The 25,408-nt window shown below is 34.4% G+C and overlaps 1 protein-coding gene across 6 annotated transcripts; it reads left to right on the plus strand.

Moving 5' to 3' along the window:
* Nucleotides 1-1,136: 1,136 nt before the first annotated feature.
* LOC115955278 (exocyst complex component SEC8) lies at nucleotides 1,137-24,004 on the plus strand. Of its 6 annotated transcripts, none has more exons than XM_031073352.1 (28): nucleotides 1,137-1,281; nucleotides 1,505-1,567; nucleotides 2,006-2,132; nucleotides 2,589-2,801; nucleotides 3,159-3,332; nucleotides 3,783-3,887; nucleotides 4,720-4,829; nucleotides 5,257-5,430; nucleotides 5,556-5,733; nucleotides 5,828-5,934; nucleotides 7,197-7,504; nucleotides 7,578-7,735; nucleotides 7,885-8,000; nucleotides 10,476-10,546; nucleotides 10,700-10,830; nucleotides 10,923-10,972; nucleotides 11,381-11,481; nucleotides 12,622-12,734; nucleotides 12,944-13,051; nucleotides 17,201-17,398; nucleotides 17,634-17,719; nucleotides 19,453-19,636; nucleotides 19,764-19,841; nucleotides 22,388-22,489; nucleotides 22,622-22,696; nucleotides 23,187-23,282; nucleotides 23,371-23,420; nucleotides 23,508-24,004. In XM_031073352.1, exons 3-28 carry the CDS (start codon nucleotides 2,091-2,093, stop codon nucleotides 23,593-23,595), a joined length of 3,216 nt encoding a protein of 1,071 aa, XP_030929212.1. In that variant the 5' UTR covers nucleotides 1,137-1,281; nucleotides 1,505-1,567; nucleotides 2,006-2,090; the 3' UTR covers nucleotides 23,596-24,004. The 6 variants fall into 6 exon arrangements, with proteins under 6 accessions (XP_030929212.1, XP_030929216.1, XP_030929214.1 ...); XM_031073356.1 differs by having other exon boundaries at nucleotides 4,720-4,819; nucleotides 5,262-5,430; XM_031073354.1 differs by having other exon boundaries at nucleotides 2,066-2,132.
* Nucleotides 24,005-25,408: the final 1,404 nt, after the last annotated feature.

Here is a 25,408-nt window from a genome sequence, read left to right on the forward strand (position 1 = left end):
AGGGAATGAAATTAAATTTAATGATTTTTTTACTAAAACTTCCAAAATACCCTTGTATATTCAACTCTTTATTTTAAAATAGGGTTCTAATAATAATAATATTGTTATAAAATGATTCCATTCCATTCCTTTCATATTACTCCCAAACAAGATTACTTACATTATATTCATTTTCATTCATTTCCATTCTTTTATTTTAAAACATTCAATCAATGTTACTTAATTTCATTCTATTCCTTTCTCTTACTTAAATACATTATATTCTATTCCATTCATTTACATTCCCTTCTGATCATTTCATTTCATTTTATTCCATTTCCTTTCCTTATGAACTCCCAAACGGAGTCTTAATTTACAAAACTTTTGACTAGGTAAAATGAATCTAAATACTTGCAAATGTCCAAAATTTTAATGGAGCCCACGTTTATATAAATGTAAATTTTCTCCAAAATCCTGGATATCATAACTTTGCCTTTAATACGATAATGTTATCCTCATGTAAGGAAAGAATTTTGCCTTTAATATGATAGAAAAATACTAACAAACAAAGTTTTTTTTTTAGATAACTAAGATGAGAAATGCTAACGAGTGCTTTTAGGGTATTAGTTAACAATCAATTTTAGGAAAATTTTGACATCATTTTTATGAGAAATAAAAAAATTGTCAAAACATTAATTGTTTTTTCTTTTTCTCATAAAAATTTTATTTAACTGAATTGTTAATCAATACCTTAAAAGCATTCGTTAGTATAATTATATACATAATTGTTTATTTATTTATTTGTGTGTGTGTGTGAGGGATATATGATGTAAGGATCCTGTTATGGTGTCTTTTATATAATTGTTAATAAACAATTTAAAAAAAAATTTGACATTATTTTCAAAGAAAATTTAAAAAAACTTAAAAAAAATATTTCATAAAAAGATTTTAAAAATATTTTCTAAAACGCTAAAATATGGTTAACCGATTCCGAGTAATTTGCAAATTAGCTTTATAGTTTTACTAATATTTTAATTGTTTTATATAGTACTTTTTTTTTCAATTTTGGAATGCTCCGACCCGTCAAATTCAAGAATTTCAGATAATCCACCCTGAAATGTACCATTATATCCTATATTATTATTAAAAAAAAAAAAAAAAAACACATTAACCGAGAGCGACAAGTCTAAGTACGGCCTTTTTTTCATTTTCTTCAGTGCTAAGATTTCAATTTTCTTCTTCTTCTTCTTCCACAATCACAGAGATCCATTCCCTCGAGCTCAACCTCTCAATTCAATTCAGGTACTCCGAAACCCGACCCGTTTTCAAGCTTCGTATTTCTATGATTTTCCTGAATCATGATTCAATTCTCAAATCTCTCATTTCATTTATACACGAACTCAATGTAAAAAATCTAAGTAACTAATAAATTAATCTCATTTAGTTTCTCTGAAAATTTTCCACTAATTATCGATGATTTCAAAGCTATTCGTATTCTGAAAACCATTTATCAAATTGTTTCAAGTGTTAGCGGTCGAGATTGCGTGGAATTGGTCTATCTTCGGTGCTTTATGTACTGGATCTGAAGGTACTTTTCTCAAAATATTTCTGTTTGTTTGATTCTGTACTGTGTAGCTTTTTGTTTCTATATTGTTGACAAATTCAACTCCAAATTTTTTTTTCAAACAGTTGCGTTAAGCTCAATTGACGCAAAATTTCACTTATAGACGCACACATTTTCGCTCATTCAAGCGCACACACGGAATTTCATTTTTCGAGCAATTGTAGCTTTAATGAACATTTTTTGGCTCGGAAAATGTGTGTTTATCTGTGAATAGTGAAGATTGCGGATTAAATTTGATGATTATGTTGTTCTTTCATGGTCGTATTTGTATTACAATGTGGTTCGAAGTAAAAATATTTATAATTTTTACTAGTACAATGCTGATCGTGTTCCTTGCTGAAATGAATATTCTACGTGCCTGTTGGGACTAATCGTGTGGTTGTTGTTGTTGTTGTTTTAAAGGTTTCTAAATCAAGCATTCTTATGTTGGGATGAATTGAGTTGAACTTCCGTTTTCTACAGCATCTAGTGAGGTGTAAGGCTCAGTATGGGGATTTTTGATGGTTTACCTGTGTCTTCTGATAAATCAGTAAGTTCAATTTACGTTGTTTAATGCTTCTGTTGGAAACATAATTTATTAATACTTTTTAGGTTATCTTTTTTGATTAGTAAGTTACACACACACCCCTGTGGGTTTTGAATCCACAACTTCACTCTCCATCCCATTATTTAAGGAGGAAGTGTTACTTGAGCTAGTGCTCAATGAACTTTGCTTTTACTCAGGAAAGAATTAATTCTGTAAAATTTTTAGGGAAAACTATTATAGAGTGTGAAATGTTTCATCGACAATAATTTCAATGATTATTGAACTTAAGCAGCGTGTCCAATGTTCTGGTGTATAGTATTAGTAGTAGTAGTCCTGTTTCATCAGCTGTAGTAAGTTTGCAACTGGCATAGTAATCCTCTTTTAACCTGTGGGTCAATTCGCTGGTCACTGTTTTTTTCAACCATATACGTATAAGTGTTGCTCTTATGGTAAATGCAGTATTTGAGGGAAGAGATTTCAAGAATAGATGAGAGTTGGGCTGCAGCGCGCTTTGATTCGTTACCTCATGTTGTCCATATTTTGACATCAAAAGATCGTGAAGGTGAAGTTCAATTTTTGAAGGAGCAAAGTGATATTATTGAGGAGGTCGTCGATGAAGTAGTGCATGCTTATCACAGTGGCTTTAACAAAGCAATTCAAAATTATTCCCAGGTTTCTGAAGATTTTCTCTTTGATTCTTATAATTACACTTGTTTTTTCTGAATTTTCTTCTTCATATGCACACATGTGCGCCTATGTGTGTGGGGTGTCCGCCTGGGGGGGTGGAGTTGCTGTTCATATGATGGACTATATTCTATGAACAAATAGAATATTGGAGCATTACAATTTTTATTTATTTATTTGTAAACTTGGCTGCCCGCAGTTTTGCCAAGCTCTTTTCATATATTGGTCCCCCACCTCTAAACACCCCCCCCCCCCCCCCGCGGCACCCTTGGGCGATGAAGTTAGAGTTGTAGTTACATTCTAAGTTGTTAATTGTTTGTTTATTTATTTATTTACTTCATCCAGATCTTGCGGTTATTCAGCGAATCCACTGAAAGTATAGCTGTCTTAAAGGTTGATTTGGCTGATGCAAAGAAGCTTCTTAGCGCCCGCAATAAACAATTGCATCAGTTGTGGTATCGGTCAGTAACGCTGCGTCACATAATTTCCCTGTTAGATCAAATTGAGGGCATAGCTAAGGTTTGTCCAACCTATTTCCAGCTTTAAGATATTATCAGATCCAATAGTATTGCATACTTTTGGTCAATGTTACATTTCAATTACCTGATTCCTGCCCCACCCTTTAATGCTACATCTATGCTGCTATGCATGGATCTTTTTGTACTAGAGTTGCAGTTGCATATCATATCCACACAAACATGCAGACATTTTTTAAAGTAAGTTACATGCATGCGAGCGTGGATGCATAAGTGCATGCATTAATATGCACACATTTATGCATGCTATGGTATGTCCTTAATGACTTGTTCTGATCATTACTTAAAAAGAGAAAAGAAAAGATAAAAGAATTTGTATCCTGACCTTGCCACATATAAACCAGCACTACACTTATTCCATTTGAATCATCTGCATGCCATGGTTCTGGCAAAGCTGAAAATTATCATCTTTTGTATTTGAAATTTGGCCTAGGTTCCATCTCGTATTGAGAAGCTCATTGCCGAGAAGCAGTTTTATGCTGCAGTTCAGGTGCATGTTCAATCAACACTGATGCTTGAGCGAGAGGGACTTCAAACCGTAGGTTTACTAAACTTCTGCTATCATTCCACATCTGTAATGTTACAAGAAGATTTTTGTATTTTTCTTCTTATTTCTGATTTTTTTTTTTTGGTTGTGTGGAACTTATATATATATATATATATATTTTTTTTTTTTGATAAGTAACGGAAATTTTATTAAAAAACTAAAAACAGCCAACCCGAGTACATTGGGGATGTACTATGGGGGCAAAAATCAAAAACCAAGATTAATGTGGAACTTATATTTTAGTCAAGTTATATCCAAATCCCTCTATTCATGATTGGTGGCCTAAAACTTTATAATCTATTGTTTTGTTTTTTTTGTTTTGTTTTCTGTTTTCTGTTTTTTTGATTTTTTTGATAAGTAAAACTTTATAATCCATTGTATTTGCCAACTTTCATAAAAACCTTAGGCAATCAGTTCACTAATGGAGTTAAAGCACAATACCCCTTATTTTATAGTAAGCACAATACTATTTTTATCATCCAGTACTCCAATAATCTGTTATATCACACTCTGCCTTTAGGATTATTATTATTTGGGTGTGTAAGCTGCTTTGATGTTCACTAGATCTGGCCAGACTATCTTGAATGATTGCATTGTCTCTCGTTGGCGCACACATCTACTGGAAAGTATTACCTTAGTCCGATGTCATTATAGACAATCATTTAGAGAATCATATAGGGACTCTTTAGAAATTTCTTTCTTCCAAATACTTCTTTTTTGATTACGCTGAAGCTAATCTAGTACTGAGTGAAGAAAATATAAGGATTGGGCTTTTTAAGTCTCATGACTGCATTATAATTGTTCTTTTTTATGTGCCCTTTAGGTTGGTGCACTTCAAGATGTTCGGTCAGAGCTGACAAAGTTGCGCGGGGTTCTTTTTTATAAAGTTTTGGAGGATTTGCATGCGCACCTATACAATAAAGGTGAATACAGGTATTTACTTTCCTTCTTAGCTTTAGCTTTTACAGTTTTCTGAAGCTAGTCTAATTGATGCTGATGTTAGGGGTTTTTTTGGGCGGTGGGGGTGGGGTGGAGATAATAATAGAAAAAGGAAAGTCCTTATGTACACTATATTAGATGCTGATATAAGCTACACAGTTTTCCCTGTCATGTTGGCATGCTACTTTCTGGCATACTTTTTAGTATGAAGATTTTACCTAAGCTTATTTAATATTTTCTTGTCCTTTTTTACTTGTTGGTGGTTGGGTTGGGGGCTTGTTCTTGGGAAGGAGATTGCAGGTTTTGTAGTGTGAATATTTATATCTAGGACCACAGATTTTATGAATTACAATTTAAGCTATTTCTTAAAAGCTATTGCTTTAATGAAGTTTATTGCCCTTAAGCTGACTATATTCTGCAGCTCAGCTGCCTCAAGTGTGCATGAAAGGGATGATGAAGTGCCAACAACCACAGCTGTTGCATTTTTTGTGAATAATTCGCAACCTCTATCTAGAAGAACCAGGTTAATGAAAGGTGACAGCCAGATTGGCATCCATGTGGATGGATCATATAGGCCAGGTTCTGTTGATGGAGGGTAAGATTGGAGATTTTTATTTTAACGGTGCTTGTGCAACTTCCTTTATTAGAACTGCCTTTTTTCCCCTTTATTTGAACTCCTCCCTTTCCCCCCTCTAAATATAAATCAGAATATGCTTTCAGTTCATCTTTTGATGGCCGTGATGAGGAGGGTGCTCTGGAACTACCTGATGATGCTACCTCAGATGGGCATATGGCATCAATAAGAGTCAATGGTGGTGATGGCATTCCGAAGGATGTCAAAATTGTTTCTCGTCAAATGCCAATATGGCTTTCAAATTCCACTCCAGATGAATTTCTTGTAAGAATTATCTCAGAATTGCATCTCCTGTTATCTTATGTGTTTGCACTCTCATCTTTTAGGCTGAAGTTTTGGGTGTTATAATTGGATGTAGGAAGCAATAAAAAAGAGTGACGCTCCACTTCATGTGAAGTATTTGCAAACCATGGTTGAGTGCCTCTGCATGCTTGGCAAAGTTGCAGCTGCTGGTGCTATAATATGGTTTGTTGTCTGGCTGGCTGACATACTTTTTCATTCTGTTTGAAGCATGGTTTTGAAGAAATTTATTTACTTCCAGAGATGTCTTGAACATAATAGACCTAATTAATTTTGTTATAGTTCACTTCTCACTTCTAGAATATTGGATTTTCCTGGCTTGTGTTTAGCAACTTTTTTATTTATTTTTATTTTTTTCTTCTATTAATACTGGATCTGGTCCTGACCAAAATATTTCACGTTCATGATATTTGTATCTCATATTCTATCCACACTTACACTGTATTGTTATTTTGGAATTTTTTATTCTGTCGTATAAATCTTTAATTCATTTGAATCCGTAAATCACCCTCAATTGCCATCTGAGTAATCTAATGAATATAGTGGTTGCCATGTTAATAATGTCAATACCCATGTCTTTGTGACCCCTTTCATATTAATATCTGTTGAATGTAGGATCAGATTCATTTAATGATGGCAAGAAATTTCAAATTCCTAATTGTCCTGGATTCATAGAAAACAAGTAATGGATTCCTTGCAGAAGAGTGGTGGGATGACATCAATGGAGAGTTCCTATCTAGCCTTCCAACTTTATGTCAATTACATTCTGATTATAGTCACACATTGTTCAGAGTAGCTTCAGAAAGAGTTATTAGGGGTGGGCAAGGAATTCAAACCATCTAGTTGATTGGTGTGGAATTCAGTCTCCTCTATGTTGTGGAAATTTAAAGATATTTCCTAATATTGATTGATGCCCTAAAGCCAAAGAAGGGGTAAAGACACTAATTAAAGAGCCTAAAATGTGGAAAAAGCTGTTGCAAATTGTAGTCTTTAGACCAATGTGCATGGAAACACTTTTAGATCCTCTGGTTCATAATTATAAGGTGGCCTTCTTCTGCACAGTCTCATAGAAAAATAGACAAACCTATTACTTCTTTTCATATCTGGAAATTGGATTTAGTGATGCCAAAACACTCTCGTGGTGGATGTGAATTGAATTTGTATAGTGATTAAATTGGCTTACAATCTTAGTCCTGTTGAACTGCATCTCATTTCATGAATTGATTGTGTAGTATATACAGTTTCTAATATGTACCTTTTCCAAGTAGCCAAGCCCATCTAGTTTGTGATCAAATTCAATACTGAGTTCCGTTGAAATTTGTTTTTGTCTTTTTGAACTTATGGCAGTTCATTATCATTTGCTTGTTTTTTTGTTCAATATGTACTTTATAATGACATTAGACTTTGCTGATTTTGTTTTGTAACAGCCAAAGATTGAGACCAACAATTCATGAGATTATCACATCCAAGATAAAAGCTCATGCTGAACTTCTTAATTGTTCAAGGTCTGGCATTGGTCAGGGTGACCGAACTGTTCCTGCTGGTCTTCATTTGTTGAAAGGGCAGTTTCAAAGCTTCCAGTTGCAGAAACAGAAGCGTCAGAATGGGATATCTCTGGTTGGGACTCTTTCGGCGGTGAGCCCTGTCTCGTCTGTGATGGGTCCCACAGGAAAAGCACAGTCTGCTGCAATGGAGCTGCTTGATTCAATTTTGGACACAATTGTTCGCATATTTGGTGCGGTACCTATTTTCTATGTTTTACTCTCTCTTTCAATGTTAAAACTAAATTTCTCAATTTTACATTTCAGAGAATCATGTTGTTGTTGGAGAGATTCTGGAATCAAAATCCACTCATCAAAGTGAAATGAACACTTCAAGGTCATTGCCAACAGATTGGAACCCTGATTCTGAAGCATCTCAAGTTACTGGCGGATATAACATTGGCTTTTCCTTGACAGTTTTTCAGGTAAACTATCTGCATTAATTTATTGGCAACCTGAATGCCTGATGGTAAATTTAACATTTTCTTAAAAAAAAAAAAAATGTATTAATGGACAAGTTTGCTCCCTTCCCAACCTTTTCTTTTAACTCCTATTTCTTCAATATGTACCATAGAGTGAATGCCAACAACTCATTTGTGAGATTCTGCGAGCAACTCCTGAAGCTGCATCTGCAGATGCTGCCGTACAAACTGCTAGACTTGCAAGCAAGGCCCCTTCCAAGGAAAAGAGGCAAGTGCCTTTAATTTCATATTCAAATCTCTACTATGTGATATTCCTCAAATCACTTTTTCAACCGTCTTTGGAGTTACTTCGTTGGCACCGGTTGCCCTTTCATATTAATTTTTTTCCTTATATTCTTGCTTATTATGATAACTTAGAACTAAGGGTATAACAAGAGAGCTCAAATCCCTGCGTTCAAGGTGCAATTGATATGGATGTAGGAGCCATCCACTAAGTATTAAATATGTTCCAAGTTTAAGAATTTTATTGATAAATTACAACTTGTCCCAGAAGCTTAAGTTGATAGGAGATGACAAATTCAATCACCTAACCTTTATTCTAATATTTGTATTTAAATTCTGGAAAATGTTTTTGTCGTATCGAAGATGTGTCACAAAGTTTCTGGAAAAACCAAAATGTATCTAGTATTCATGCTTATATTGGTTGAAGAGATGGCTGGGAGGAACCAAGAGTTACAAGTTCAATAAGACACGATTTATAGTTCAAGGTACACGAGACTTAGGCCCGGTTATGGCATTGGCATGGTTTTGGAGGCGAGGATGGAGCTGTAAATGGTGATGGTGACAGTTAGATTTGAATGAGTTGACTTAGTGATTGATGTGATGCCTACAATACAGATATGATGATGGAGGTGATAGTTCTCTGCTGGCTGGAATGAGTTGCTCTAACTGTTAGACTTCATCAATTATGAGACCTGTGGAAGGAGAGTAACACTGTGGTAGTCATGCATCACTAGACAAAATGCTGCTGGTTGTGATAGTTAGGTGATGGAAATTGTGGTCAGAGTTAGGGGTAGTGTAAACTGTAAAGTTTTAAGAAGAGGAGGTGAAGGTGCCAGGGAGAGGATTTGCTCTAGTGTGTAGTGGGAGGCAGCATCATGTCATAGGTGGAGGAGCAGGTCGTGGTGTTGGAGGCTGCATTTTGGTGATGTTATTGAGGTGGTATTCAAATAATGATAGGTGGTGGATTTGTGTTGATCCCTTTTCTTAACATACATAGGCACAAAGGCGCAAAGCTCAAGTGCGCTCCTTTTTTTTTTTGATGATGAGGAAACCCTTCAAGGTATGGGCCAGTGGGACCACCCCTAAGGGGCAAACCTTGGATGCTTACACACCCCCACCAAGTAGGCATCTGGTAAATTGCGAAATGCCTCAACTAAGAGTTGAACTAGAGACTTTCGCACTCTTGATCGAAGTAAAGCACACATTTTATAATTTTTTTTTATATAATTTGAAAACAACTATTAATGGACAATATGACAATCAAGAGATCAAATAATCGTAACATTATATTATGATTCTCTTATGCTGTACAAAATATCTAGTCACGATCAAAATGAAGTACATGGTTGAATCAAAATATATACCAAAAGGCAAATACCAAAAAGCACTATAATGGTAAGTTGTGACTTCTATGCTTAACGTATGCAATGAGATGCAATCCAAAAGTATATAATCATCATCTTCATCAAACACAAGTCCATCATCATTGAAATCACAAGATTTGTAATCCTCATCATCTTACTCATCTATTCCATCTTAATAAATAGCCTCTCCCTCATTAGGAGTATGTTGTTAACTAGAACTTGAACCTGTTGCCCTCGCAGTGACCTCACTCTTGATCTCATCTTGAATATTTCTGCAACTCTAGCAACTCTAGTAGCATTATCCCATGTCAAGCAATCATCATGAAATGCTATTTTCTTCAGCACATTCATTGGGTTCTTCTTCTTCTTCTATTCTCCCAGTTAACCACTCATTGCTGTCATCTATCCTCTAAAGAAATTGGACCCCGTCCCATTTGCTTTTTTCTCCTTGGATTTATAGCTCTACCTCTGTGTAGTTTTCCCGCAAAACATCTTCAATTGCTGCAGAGTCAAGAAAAGGAACAACTTGAGACTTGAAACTCATGAAACCTGCATGTTCGACTTACCATGCAACCAAGACTAATAACCTTATGTCATGCCCTTTTCATGGAATAGAATGCAAGAAAGGCTGATCTCAATAATGTGCAAGTGCATACTTCCAAACTTATAATTGGAAAGTCTGCTTACAAGTGGGGAGGGGCGAATGGAACACAGGTTCTCTTCATAGGGGAAACTAGGTAATGCCACTGAGTTTCAAGGCTCTTGGCTTCTTCATTTTAATTAACGTATCAAAATAACCTGATTTCTTCATTTTCAAATATTTACCAGATTCTATTGTTTTCCTTGGGTAATATTAATTTTGAAGCCGATTCCTGGTTTTTTTTTGCTGGAGATGGCAAGGAAATTTGTTTATATTGGGGTATTATATTACACTTGGAATCATAGTGGTTTACTACATCTAAATTCCTCTTGTTAGACATAATTAAAGTTATTACATATAATTTAATCCTTGCTTTAAAAAAAAAAAAATTTAGATGACTGATTGATTCTTTCTTTATTGTTATGCAATCTGTAATATTGGTGCTGATGGGTTACAGGGACTGTTCGGACGATGGTCTTACTTTTGCTTTTCGTTTCACAGATGCTACTGTATCCATTCCTAACCAGGGTAAGTTGAAGATTGTACTATTAATTACTTAAATTTCCTGGTTAGATTCTCATAATATAAGTTGGATTTAGTCTCTAGTTTTAGTTGATCATATCAATTTTGATGGGATGCTCAAATTACAACACGAAGTTTTATTCCTTGATTCCTAACCAGGAGTTGACCTCATTCGGCAAGGATGGAGTAGGAGGGGTCCAAATGTTTCACAAGAAGGTTATGGATCTGCAGCTGTCTTGCCTGAGCAAGGCATATATCTAGCAGCATCCACATACCGACCTGTGCTTCAGGTTTTGGAATGTCATATTCATGCTATCGATGTGAAATATCTTTGCATAACAGGTTCTGTAGTTGACCTTTTCTGATATGATGTTCTCTGCAGTTTACAGATAAGGTTGCTTCAATGCTGCCGAAAAAGTATGCCCAGCTTGGGTACGTTCAAAACTCTTGTTCACTTTCCTAGTTCAGTGATCTGCTTATAATAGCATCACAACTTTGCATGAAATATACAGTGGACAGTTAGGAGTAATTATGAAGCCTATAACCTATCTTCTTATTCTTTTTATCTTCCACATGCTTCTCTCATTTTTTGCTTAATTGAAATATTGCTATGCATTAGAATTGAATGTGGAGGTGGTAGAATGTGTCTTGACAATTTACTTTAATTTATGTTTTTTTATTTGGTTCTAAATTTTCAATCTCTGTCATTGTAGTGTATTAGTTATGTTTTAATGGATTAAAAATGCCTAGGAAAAGTTGTAAATTCATTGTTGCAATCTCCCTTTGTTTTTCTGATTCCATTCTGATGTCCATTTGAATTCTTCACCTCTAAAACTGCAGGAATGATGGATTGCTTACTTTTGTGGAAAACTTCGTGAAGGACCACTTTTTGCCAACTATGTTTGTAGACTACCGAAAAAGTGTTCAGCAAGCTATATCAAGCAAGTTCTCTAAATTATTTAAACTTGTTCTTCAATTAGCAATTTTGATGAGAACAGATAACTTGCATTAGGCCTTCTTATTTTTTAGGGGTCAACTTGAGTAGCCAGAAACTATGCATCAAACTGTTTAACTCATTGTATATCATGGCACTAACTTTATCAATTCAAAATGCTTTAAGAGGTTAAGGGATTGATTCTCGTGGCTCATCTAATTTCTGTTAACTCTTGTCTGACTTGCACTACTGTGCAAGTGCTTAATAGAGTCATAGATATCTGGCACTTTTACCCCCCTAAACAATTATTTTTGATAAGTATGCAAAAGCAGCAACCCAGATATAATAAATCTGCTTCTAGCATCTAAGGAATAAATGACATTTTAAAAAATTATTTCAAAAATGGAACTAGTCTAGTTTGAACCAAATGTCAAAAACAAACTAATTGAATAGGCCCCACATCGTGCTTATGTTGAGTGATCTGAATACTCTGGAAAGCTCTACCATTGTGCTTCATAATTCTCTACACACTTCACTACTGTCCAAGCTACCCTCTCTGACCTTTCCCTGCCACTGCTCTCTAATTTATCCGACTCAAGTGATCTATAGATGCCATCTAATTTTGCACTGTTAATATTCTCCCTGAATATAATTTCTAACCAAATTTAACCGCCTTAGAAAGCACACTTGCCTTTCAAATACTCTTCTAAGGAATGTTGAAAACTGATATATTTTATGAAACCAATGTCATCAAACCAGAAGAAAAGTCAAAATTTGGGATGTCATTTTTGCATCATCAGCATCTAGTAATACTAGTCTATGATTGGAAAAGGCCATAGTGCGACCCAGCATGTTCATTTTATTTTTGACATTTGAAGCTACAGAAGTTGCGGAAAGAATTAAACTCCTTTACACTATTTAACCATGCAGAGAAGATACTATTTTTCCTTAGTTTTAAAACTTGCTGCATGAAGGATTAGGACTCTGTATATCCTAGTTGGATGGCTCACTGAGAGAATGTTGAATGATGCCTGTGTTACTGTGAGCCATGTTTGTATTAGTAATGTGGTCATCTCTCTCTCTTTTGTTTTTCCCCTTGCACAAAAAAAAAAAAAAAAAAAATCTTATTTCTGTAATTATCTTGTAGGTCCTGCTGCATTTCGTCCAAGGGCACATACTGCTGCTACGTATACTCCATTGGTTGAGAAGGGTAGACCAGTCTTACAGGGGCTTCTGGCTATAGATTTCTTAGCAAAGGAGGCAAGTTAACTTACGTTTCTCATCTTAAGAGAAAGGACCTTTCCTCCCTAATACTCTGCACAAGTTGGTGGGATTAACTAGATTTGGGCAGTGTAGCTGCTAAAATTTCTGGATTTATTTTGAATATATGTTTAACACTTTTATTAATTATTTTAGTGTATGGATATATGGTATTTGACTATCTAATTTAAAATTATTACATAATCTAGGTACTTGGTTGGGCTCATGCAATGCCTAAATTTGCTGGGGACCTTGCAAAGTATGTGCAGACTTTCCTTGAGCGCACATATGAAAGATGTCGTACTTCATACATGGAGGCATGGTTTTCTCTATTTTCTCTACATTTCACTTAGCACATCATTGCAGTTATTATTTTCAGCTATCTTCCCCACCCCTACATTTTCTCTGTTTTCTCTGCATTTCACTCAGCTCATCATTGTGATTATTATTTTCAGTTATCTTCCCCACCCCCTTGTTATTTTCTGTTTCCGGGTGCATCTTTGTATTTTGCCTTTTGCTCATAGCTAGTTGAATGGTTTGTGCTTTGTAATTTTTGTTCATTACTCTTATTCTGCATGATCTTAACAAGAATAATACTCTTAATCTTGCATGAACTTATATAAAAAATTGTATGATGAATCAGTTTGAAAAAATTATAGTTGATGGGGTATTCAATCCTTTTGTAATTACTTAAGCTTGCAAAATGTTTCTGTACATTCATGTGGAACTTCCTTAGTCTTTGTCTTATTGCAGTCTTTGTTTCACATCACCAAACATTTATTTTCATGTCTTAGAAGCATTATGTCCTAAGATATCTGCTCCTTCAATTTTTCTTGAGCTTACCTACATTTCTTTTCCTCTTAGGAGTTCATGTATTTCATATAACTGTACCTTCACATCATTAAATTGTTAGCTGAAAGATTATCTCATTTCTGTAATTTCACTATCCTTTTTCAATACTCTCAAAATTTCCCCCTTTATGCTCTCTACTTGGTGGGAGGATTAGATTTGGGCATGATTTGTGGTGTGGTTCTTGAGATTTAGAGATGTTCCTGGTTCTGTATTCAATTGTCAAAGTGAAGGATGCCTAAGCTCTTTGCTTAGCTCTAGTGAGGAGGCTGGGCCTCATGATTGGAACTTGAGATTAATTCATAATTTTCAAGATTGGGAGTTGGAGTGGGTGGATTGTTACTATTGTTAGAGGCATGGATTATATGAGGTGGAGCCTTAATAGAGGTAAGTTTAGTGTTTACTCATACTATGAGGGCTTTGGGTTACAAATAGGTGTTCTTTCCTGTGGAAGAGTGTTTGGAGTAGCCAGGTGCCTTAGAAAGTGGCCTTCTTTGTGTGTACATCAGCTTTGGATAAAATATGGACGAGAAATCTTATTAAGAGAAAATGAGAAATGTGTTACTGGTTAACTGGTGCTGTTTGTCTAAGGCTACTAGTGAATCTGTGGACCATCTTTTGCTTCTTTGCTCAGTTGCTCATAAATTGTGGTCTTTCATATTTTTTGCTTTCATGGGTGCATCGGCTGATGCCAAGTAGGGTGATGGATGTATACTCTTGTTGGAAAGGGATGTACGGGTGACATAATGTTGTATGGTAGGAAGCACGGGTGTGGATTTGGGTTCGGGTGCGGGTGCGGGTGCGGGTGCGGTGTGGTGACTCAACAATTTTTGAAAAAGTAGGGTGTGGGGGATACGTTTATTAATAAATTATTAAATATATTTTTATTTATATTTTCTATATATAGCTAAGCATATTTTTTCATGTAATGGTAAACATATACCAATTTAAGAGCAATAGTAGATAATAAAGTGAATACTGAATACATAACCATTCCATGATGTTTAGAAATTAGAATACAAGATCGAAAGTTTGAAACTAAAACTAAATAAAAGATGAGTGTTCAAGACAATTAGAGAGAGAGAGAGAGAGGAGATGGAGAGAACAAGAGAGTAAGAGAGTTTTTTTTTTTTTTTAAACACTTATTTCAGCCTGAATCGGACCGATTCGGGGCCTGTTTCGAATCGAATCGGACCGTATTGGCCCAAATTGGGCTGAATCGGAAAACGGGAAAAAAAATGTCACTGACGTGTTTGCAGCCACGTCGACGGCCGCACAGTACATCTGTGTGTGTCAGACTCGGGTGCGCCGATTCAATCAGTGCACCTGTGCTTTCCAGGTTGTATGGTCTGTAACTCTTCATTGTCTTGTGTGGGTAGTTTGGAGGGAGTGGAACACCCATACTTTTGAAGTTGTGGAGAGATCTATCGTTGAACTCAAATCTATCTTCTTACATTTTTTTTTCCCAAATGTCATGGGGTTTCTTGTAATTCCATAGTTGATTTCATGGACCACATAAATCTTCATTTGTAATCTTTAGGAAGCTCTTGCTATTGAGTCTATTTTTTTAATGAAATTCTTTAATACTTGAAAAAAAATATTTGAAGGTTGACTCCTATCTGAGGACATCCAATAGAAAAGAAGACACACAAATTGGGATTTCAACCTCTGAATATTTGTCTCTAGCCCTTCAAAGGTCCTTGTTAAGAGTAATATATATGTGAGGGGCAAATTAGTCATAATGTATTACAAAACATTATATAAATAATATGTTATAGGGTAATTAATTTTGAACCCTACACACTTCCCAAACTTGACATGGTATTAGAGTGTGCCTGAGTCAATGACCCAAGGTGACAGTGGGAGTACCTATCTAAGCCAGAGTACCAGTGAAAGAAGAGGCAGAAAACTGAGGCTGCAGGGACAAAAGGTGACGATACTCTTCCGTAGATATAGAAACTACTTTGGTAGCAGGAGTTGGCATAAGAGACTGTGAAGCATCCCAACAGAAGTCTTACTGTATGATTCTCACCTGACAATAATTCCATTTCCAAGGATCACGCCCTCTACACTGACCTGCCCCTTGATCACAATCTCCATGACCTCAACCTCCAAAAAATCTACCACCCCCTTGGACTTGATGAAGGCAGATTTATCATTATGAGTTGATGTAACCGTACCAGAATCAGATAAGGAGGACTACCTAAGTTGACCAAAGACTTTACTTGTAGAGAGGAGATCCTTACTTCCCAAAATCTGTGACTTCACTCCATTGAAAGTTGTAGGCAACCCTGAAAGAAACCGAGCTACATGTGTATTTTGAATTCCATGGCCCATTGATACTATAAACCCTCTAATTTCCTTCTAGTATTATTAATTATACTCTTGGTTCTTGGATATATTCCATATTGCTTTGGAGTATTTTTCCTTTGCCTAAATCTTCACATATTTTCTTTTTAATCTCTTCAATATTTTTCAGTATCTTTAGTCATTGATACTAGTAGATGTATTCATGATTTTCTCAGTACATTACAAATTATCAAAGAGAAAAAAAATGTTGTGAACGTATGATAATTTTGAAGATATTGATGGTCAGTTGGTATAGGATAAGATCGATCAAAATTCTATTGAAGTTATGACACTGCAAAATGTATTTCTGTATGATCACTCCTAGATTAATGCTTTGACATCTGGTGCACATTTAAGTAAGTGGATATAATTGCATTTGTAAATTGGTGTAATAAGAAAAAGCTGGACTACTCACTGGTGATGCATTTACAATATCACTCAAGAAAATAATACACATTCTATTGCCTCTATTACAGGGAAGCAACCATAAACAATGCTCAAATTCAATCCTTATGCTATATTATGGTAGAAGTTGAAATAATCCTTGATCTAAAATTAGTAAACCTGTTAAAAAAGTTAGCTCAAACAAAGCTTAGCATGGCCAAGTGGTTGATACTTGACTTAACCTTCTCAAGTGAGAGGTTCTATTCCTGCCAAAAATAATCACAATCAATTTTTTGTCCTATAGCTTATGAGTTGTGGTCCATGGTTTTTTGTTTGTTTGGTATTCATTGGGTTATGCCACATAAAGTTAGCGAGTTGCTGGCTTCTTGGTGGGGCAAGTTTGGAATGCATCGAAATATAGATTTATGGAGGTTTGTGCTGCATTGTTTGTTTTGGTGCTTATGGCGAGAGTGGAATGCTAGATGTTTTGAGGATTGTGAACAATCTATTCTTGACATTAAATCTTTCTTTTTCCTTACTCTCCTTGATTGGAGTGTAGTTTTGCCTTTTTATACTTGTTTTTCTCTCTCCGATCTTATTGATTGTTGTAATCTAGGCTCTTGATTTGTGCCACTCTAGTACACTTCCAGTGTACTTGGTTTTTTCTAATAAAATTTCTTACGTTACTTATCAAAAAAAAAAAAATTTAGCTCATAACTAGTGCACAGCATATGTTGGTCATGAATACTTGTCTTGGAGTCACTTTACCAATCATTTACTTTTTAACTTCTAAGATGATACTAAGTACATCCACTGTGTACTTTTTATCAACATTTACATAGAACTTATATTACCAAACAAATTTTTTTCTCATAATGTTTCAGGCAGTGCTTGAGAAGCAGAGTTATATGCTCATTGGGAGGAATGATATCGAGAAATTGATGCGAGTTGATCCAGCAAGTTCTTATTTACCAAATCCACTTAGTCAGTTAAACATGGATGATAATGCCTCTGATGCTGAAAGTGTTGATGTTGAACTAGAACTGAGCAATTTATTGTTGGCTCTCCGGCCCATTAAGCAGGTCCTTCTATTGCCATTTTTAATTCCGTTTTTTATTCTTCCTGAACTTAATTTTTGTTCTTGTTTTAGGGGCTGTTAATTTTCCTTTAATAAAGGGCTGTTAGATTTCAACTTCTATATTTTAGTATGTAAAACTTGCTGAAATTGGTCCTCACTGTGTTGAAGTGCTAATGAACGTACAACATAGATTTGAGGATTATGTGTTGATGCTCTTTCTTTTCTTTTCTCTTGTGCAGGAGAATCTAATTCGTGATGATAACAAACTCATTTTGCTGGCATCCCTTAGTGATTCATTGGAGTATGTTGCGGACTCGATTGAAAGGCAAGTTCTCTTATCTGGTTGGGAGGTGGGATAAAAATGATTATGTTTGGGAAAACAGGGAAGTCATGCTAGTGTGAACAGAAAATTGAAGGTGTTGATTCCCACACCCAGAATGTGTCCTTATGTTTATCTCCATGCAGCATCAAATTACTCTTTACTTCTTGTCTGTTGATTAAGTTTTGCAAGCGGCAAATTTTTTTGTCTTTTCCATTATGGTTTGGATTCATCTTTTAATATCCTAATCATAGTGATTACAAAAGCAATCATGAAACATAGGGCAGACATTATTTCCAATTTGTGCTAATGCAGTTGTTTGAGACTTTGACTCTTACCTGAGAAAACAAAAACTGATATGATAAGTTGCTTTTATGAATGCAAATGTTCCGCTTTTGGCACATGTGGGTTATGAAAGCTTCATGCTAATGAGCTGTGCATATGATATTTCTTTGGATGGATATACCAGGTTTCAAAAACTACACAGCGTTTTCCTTTCTAAGATTTGCCTGATTTTTATTGCTTGCAATACCCCAAAATATTTACCTTATCTATTTGTGTGTGATTTAAATTTCTTTCCTCTAAAGTTGGACAGTTTTAGTATTGCTTTTATCCCATGGTATTAGTTTGTATATGAGCGGAAATGCTCTTTATATTTGATACAAGAATCCAGTGAAGGTATCTCTACCCTCTTCTTAGCAATCTAACGATCCAGGTTTTAAGTTACCTGCCCATCTTATCATCACTTTGATATCTAGAGTATATACAATCCAAAATGAGTGCTAATTCATTGTAAAGCTTTTGGGTGATTCCATTTCCTCAGCTTTTGCTTGGTACAACCTCCTCAAATGTGATATGTTCCTGTCCTATTTTGCTTATTAATTGTGTGATATGCTTTGCACATGTTAGTATATACTGTATCTCCGCCTCAGACATATTCTACCCATGATCAATTTTACTGCACTGCTGTGACTTATATTTATTTTGAGCAGAGAAGCATCATGTCCTGATATATGAATTCATGTCATGCCATACATTATGAGAATCAATGTGGCATCATGCTTTTATTAGATTATTACTTCTTATTTTTTTTTTTTTTTTCTGTTTTATAAGTTTTTATTAGATGATTACCTTCCAGTCAGCTGGTTTTAATCCATTTTACAAAGCTCCCACTTCTATATCGTTTGGGAGAGATGATTGGCAGTCAACTGGTTTTAATAAAATTGGGAAAATAAAGTATTACTTCTACCAATGTTTCTCTTGAAAGTCTGTCTGGAAGTGTCACACACACACACATCTTTGATTTATGTCTTTAAGAATCTCTCTTCTGCAAAGTGTGCAGAAGATATACATCCTATTATTTTAAGAAATGTCTCCATGATATTCATAGATGTAATTTTTCTCTTTGAGATGGGGAAAGAGAGAATGTATGGGGATGGACAAAAATAAGGACTACAGTTATAAGCATCACTGAGAGAACTATGACTGTTCCCTGTTGTGTCATTATCAAATTACACACTGGCATATTTTATGCCATCATACTGATCACTTAGTCACAAAGGGTCTGCATTTTGCTAATAATATTCTCGGTGGATTTAATTTTATGTAATTATGTACATATATACACATAGGTGATAAGTAACTATGCATATACTTAACATACGTTGCTTTCTGAAACTTCTAGGATTTTTTTTTTTTTCAATAGCTTGAATGAATAACAATTCTCATGCTATATACAGGCTTGGGCAAACAACCTCAAGAGCATCTCAAGCAGAGGAAAATCCAAAGCACCGTCATACTCGAACAAACAGTGCTCCTACTAGGGATCTGGCATCATTTGCTGATGAGTACAGGAAACTGGCAATTGATTGTCTTAAGGTTTTACGGGTAGAGATGCAGTTGGAGACAATTTTCCATATGCAGGTTAGTAAAAATCTTGTAATTTATATATAATTTGTCTCAATCGGAATAGGGACTATAAAGGTGTTATAAGTGAGACATAGAACGATTGAAGTTATCCTCTGCGCACTAAGAATTATTATTTAAACAGGAAATGACAAATCGGGAATATTTGGAGGACCAAGATGCTGAGGAGCCTGATGACTTCATTATTTCACTCACTGCTCAGGTTGGTATTTTCATCTCTAGCTTTTTTGTATGTGTACAGTAATAATGCCGTTGGCCTTCTGGAAAGATGTTTATTTAAAAGTTTTTGACCTCATCTATTGGAGGGGGAAAATGACCTTCAAAAGAGATACCATGTGCACATGCCAATACCTAAAATTTTATATTCTAGGATAAAATCCAATAGGGGTACATTTAAGTAAATATATGTTTACAACTTTTTATTGAACTGAATTTATTTTTTGGTAAATAAATGGATAAGATTTAACCAACAACAGAATGATAATAATGCATGTCAGCCACATCATGGGCTAGCAGAGGTTGAACCTCAGGAGGCAGAACAAAATACTATGTAAGATTACAATCTTGAAGAGCACCCCCATTATATTTCATGTCTACACAATCTTGAACTGATAATTTTTTCCAATAGTTGTACATTATAATAACTAGGCCGATGTCCCGCAACACGGGAATTTTGAAACATTTTGTAAGAAATTATATTATGTCTCATGTATAATACTTATTATATGATATAATATCTCCTCAAAAAAAAAAAAAAATATATATATATATATAGGATATAATATTTGGGGAATCAACTGCAATTATATTATGTCATTGGAAAGAAAAGATAATCAAGAATATGAATCAATTGCTTGAGTGAACTGACAAATATTTGAATATTTCCACTAATTTAAGCGTACAACTATCTTTTATAATTTTGATTGCAAGCAAATAAATTTTCTTTTATATTTTTCTGTACTTTGTTTCAACAGTTGCCAAAGCAACTCAATTTGAGCAAGAATGTAATATTTTAATTTTTAAATAAATATTATAAAAATAATCATAAAAATTCAGTTGCCCCACAGTGCATCTCCAATGTACTCGGGTTGGCTATTTTTTTCTTCATAAAATTTTTCGTTATCTATCCAAAAAAAAAAAAAAAAAATCATAAAAATTCAGTTTACATAAATAATTAGTAAACCACTTATTAATAATTAATACATCAAAACAAATGCATTTACACTATTGATACTGAGTTAGATTACATAGCACAAATTTAAATTACTACAATGTTGTTTCTATGTATGAGTGTGTGTATATATATAGTACATGTCATTAAAAGGATTTAGTAACTGTAAATTGTTAAAATTAATATAATTAAAAATATGAACATATTACTTTAATGAATTCACTAATTTTTAATTATTTCAACTAAGTGGAGCATATGATTTTTTTTTATTATATATTTTTTTATTGCACATGTTATTAAATTTCCTTTTTCTCTTTCACGGTTTTTGTTTCAATTATTGCCAAAGCAACTAAACATGAGGAAGAATGTTATATTCCAAATTAATTAATTAATTATTATTATTAGTAATTATTATAAAATTAATTTTATAGAAATAACTATATAAATTCATTTTATATAAATAACTAATGTACCATCTATAGATAATTAATACATGAAAACCAATGTGTTTACCCCATTAGCACATGGCAATTGATTAATACATTGACATAAATAATTTTTATTTTTATTTTGCTGAGGCATAAGGCTAAATGAAGAGAATATTCCCATTCATTCTCAAGGAATGCGCCACTTGGCTGAACCTTAGACCATTATGGCTAAGGTTCCTGCTTATATATATAACCGTGGAGGCATCAATAATTCTTTAGTAGGAAAAACGTGGTCATAAATATTTTGTGTGGTTTTACTTACAACTGTATTCCATCAAACAAAATCAATATTAGAGAACTTTTTTTTATATTTTTTATAAGAATATTATAGAGGATTTTATTTTTTTGGATAAGTAACGTAAAATTTTTATTAAAAATAAAGCTAACCCAAGTACATTAGGGATGTACTATGGGCGCACAAATCAGGAACCAAAATTACAATGATCAAGTAAAACAGGAAGGGAAATATTATAGAGGATTTAGGTACGTAAAATAATGGCATCTGAGGGCCACAAGCATGGCAATACTTTTGCTAATGATCAAGTGCTTTTGCTGCTTTTGATTGTAGCCCCAAAGTAAAAGAATAAATATTGCTACTTCAGGTGGAAAAATATGATTTTAGCTTTTCAGGCACAGAACCGTACTTGGTATAATATGCAATGTCATTGTTAACTATTTTTTAAGGAGAAAAGTTGACAAGAACCCTAATACATTTGACCCCCTCTTTTATTATTATTATTATTATTATTACTACTTAAATTTAAGTTCTAACTTGGAAAAGAAAGCATGGTCAATATATCTAACGTCCCATATTTTCTCTTCCCTAATGTCCCATATTTTCTCTTCCCTCGTGGATTTAATTGCATAGAATGAACTAGGCCTTAATCCTATCTGATTGGGGTTTGATTAAATTGCGTATGAGTTTATATAATTTTCTTCTTTCTTCATGAGAAAAGATAGCATTAAAAGAAAATATAATCTATAATGAATATTGGTGAAATATGCATTCTTGAATACCGTTACTTTTTTTTACTGAGTATATCCTCTTAGAAGCAAATCTTACAAGTCTTTCCTGTTTTGTGCTCATAGATAACACGCAGGGATGAGGAAATGGCACCTTTTGTTGCAAGTCTAAAGCGCAATTACATATTTGGTGGAATTTGTAGCATTGCTGCGAATGCATCTGTCAAGGTTTGCCTACACTCTTATTTTGGGTTTTAGAATTTTGTTTTTGGGCTTCAAAATGTTTGTTTCAAATTGTAGTCCCAAGAAAAATTTCAGTTTCTTGTTCACTGCTAATGAGAAAAGGCAATGTCTCATTAGGCATTGGCTGATATGAAATCCATCAACCTTTTTGGGGTCCAGCAGATATGCCGAAATTCAATTGCACTAGAACAGGTAACTTTTGTTCCATGTAAATTGTCTTCTGTTCTTGAAAACTGATTTGAATGAAATGCAATTATATCTGGGAGAAAATATATATTTTCCATTGAACAAAGTTTTGTGGAGGAATCTCCTCCAACCCATTACATGGTGCTTCATAATACCATCCATGTGTATTTTTTTAACAAGTCACATGACTCATTAAATAGGTCATATGACAAAGTACAGTTCACGTGAGTAATTTTCTCAATTGCCAGTGGGTTGGAGATTTTCTCCAAACTGGTTTGGAGGTAAACATTTCCATTTGATATAAGTTGACATTAGGCAGAGCGCTGATGGTACACTAACTTTAGAACTTGGGTGATTATATATTACTAACCCTTAAAACCATAAAGCCAAACCCAATTCGTGTAAATGAGACTGCTGGTTTTGCTTTTATTTTATGATACAATACTACCTTCTTCACTTTTTCATTTATTTATTTTCCATTTTTATGGCACTACAGGCCCTGGCAGCTATCCCATCAATTAACAGTGAAGCTGTACAGCAGAGGCTGGATCATGTCCGTACTTACTATGAACTTCTAAACATGCCATTTGAGGCAAGTAATCTTACCTTACAGTTTCTTGCTATAAGTTATTGTGTTGCCACTAGGCACCAGTAATTAGTGTCTCTGTTCTTGTTTATAGGCATTGCTAGCCTTCATCATGGAGCACGAACGCCTGTTTACAGCTGCAGAGTGAGTTGATATGACTGTCTAACTGTTTTCTCTTAGTTGGAGTACTGTGTGAAGTTGGTGAATAACATATCTTATTGTCTTTGACAGGTATGCTTATCTTCTAAAGGTCCAGGTTCCAGGACGAGAGATTCCTGCAGATGCACAAGATCGCATATCAGAGATTTTATCCCATTAGCTTTCCTAGTTCTGGACATTGATCTAATTGTTTTGTATCTAGTTGTAAGAGTTCTCTGTTCTAGGTGTGGCGTGTCATTGTCATGCAAAAGATTTGATTATTTTTTCTCAAGAGAAGGTGGATGCTGGATTGGATGAAGACGCAACTTCCTAGGAAGTCACCACTTAGCACGAGCCATACCGTGGTTTAGTTTGTGACATTATTCTGGTGAGGGTGATTTTGTTGCATTTCTTATTATAATTTTTTCTTGTGTAGTATCAATTTTGGCGCTTGTGTTTTCCTTTGGGCTTTATGAAGCTTCAGTTTAGCAAATCTTGAGAACAAAAAGAAAATCCCATGTATATTTCCGATGTTTATTATTTGTAAATCATTCAAGTATAAATTTCCACAAAAACTTCCACTCTCTCAAGACTTAAAAACTCCTTTCTTTCCCTGGAAGATAATTCTTATTTTATTATTTCTGGTAGGTTTTTACCTGCTAGTCTACTGATTGTGGATAATTCCAAAACCGCAGTTGCATGTTTATTTTTTGGTGGTGGTATTGGTTTCATAATTTTCTTTGTGCGTTTTTTAGGCCAAACTCGTGTTCTATTATTCAGGTAATAAATGGCAAAATATAAATATAAATTCTATGTTCCATTCAAATGGGTGGCTTAACTGACGGGGGAATTAAGTGGTTTAAAGGTGGAAAATGGCAGGCTGTTAAAAAAGAAATAGCTTTTCGTTTACTAAGGTTGCGTTTGGGAACAGATTATAAAGTCAGTTTATTTTACTATTTAGCTTATTTTTGCTATTATTTATGAGTCTCACTACACTTTTGGGTACTATTCATGGGTCTTACTGTACTATTTCAACTAGTTTTTACCTTTATCTATAGTGCTTTCAGCAAAAAGTTTTCAATTTTAGCTAAATAAGTTATTCCTAAAAGGACTGAAAATGGTCGTTCATTTGATCCTAAAACTCAGTTGTGCCGGATTTCCATTGTCTTTCATAATTCTAGCTTGAGCCCTGTCATAATAAAATTCTAGGCTAAGTCCTCACTAATTTCTAAGGATTGCGCTACAGGCAGGAATTGCAGGAAACTAAGAAAGTCTATAATTCTATTCATGGAAAAATTAATTTGGTTCTTTGACAGATGATTAACAATATCAAATAATTGATGATACTTTGGAAAAACAAAATAAAATAAAATTTGGCTTTGAAATATGTGGAGTAAGGAGATAGTTGGTTTGTATCTATAGTCAAAAGATCTTTTTAATTAGTCATGTAACTTGTTTATATATTAAAATGGATGGTATTATGTATCTTCACACAACTGGGTTTGAGGAGATTCAAAACCAAATTGATTTGGAGACAACTGTCCAATAAGTAAGCATTTTCTTACAAGGTTTGCAGTGAGATCACAGTTAGAAAAACATTCGCTATTACAAGATTTAGTTTGAGTCTACAATTGAGGAACAGTGAGGATGCAATCATTTCCCATCCATCAATCAATATATATATATATATAAAAGAGACCTCATGTGACAGTGCATGAAATTCTGCCAAGTGGCACATTTTTTGCAATAGTCTTTCTATTGACTTTCCTCCCACCTTCTCTCAACTTTTCATCTCCCCCATCGAATCGAATTGGCTAACATTAAATTGTCACTCGCTTAGAATTAATAACCAATTACTCACGTTCAATGCTTTGGACTTTCCAAGTTGATTCATTTCACTATTATTAAATTTACTACTATCTTCCCCACTTTATTCTCTTCTTAATCTTCAGTTGTCCTTTGGAATTTTCACAGCTAACCTTCAGTTTTCTAAA

Source organism: Quercus lobata, chromosome 8, assembly GCF_001633185.2.
Source record: "Quercus lobata isolate SW786 chromosome 8, ValleyOak3.0 Primary Assembly, whole genome shotgun sequence".
NCBI lineage: Eukaryota > Viridiplantae > Streptophyta > Magnoliopsida > Fagales > Fagaceae > Quercus > Quercus lobata.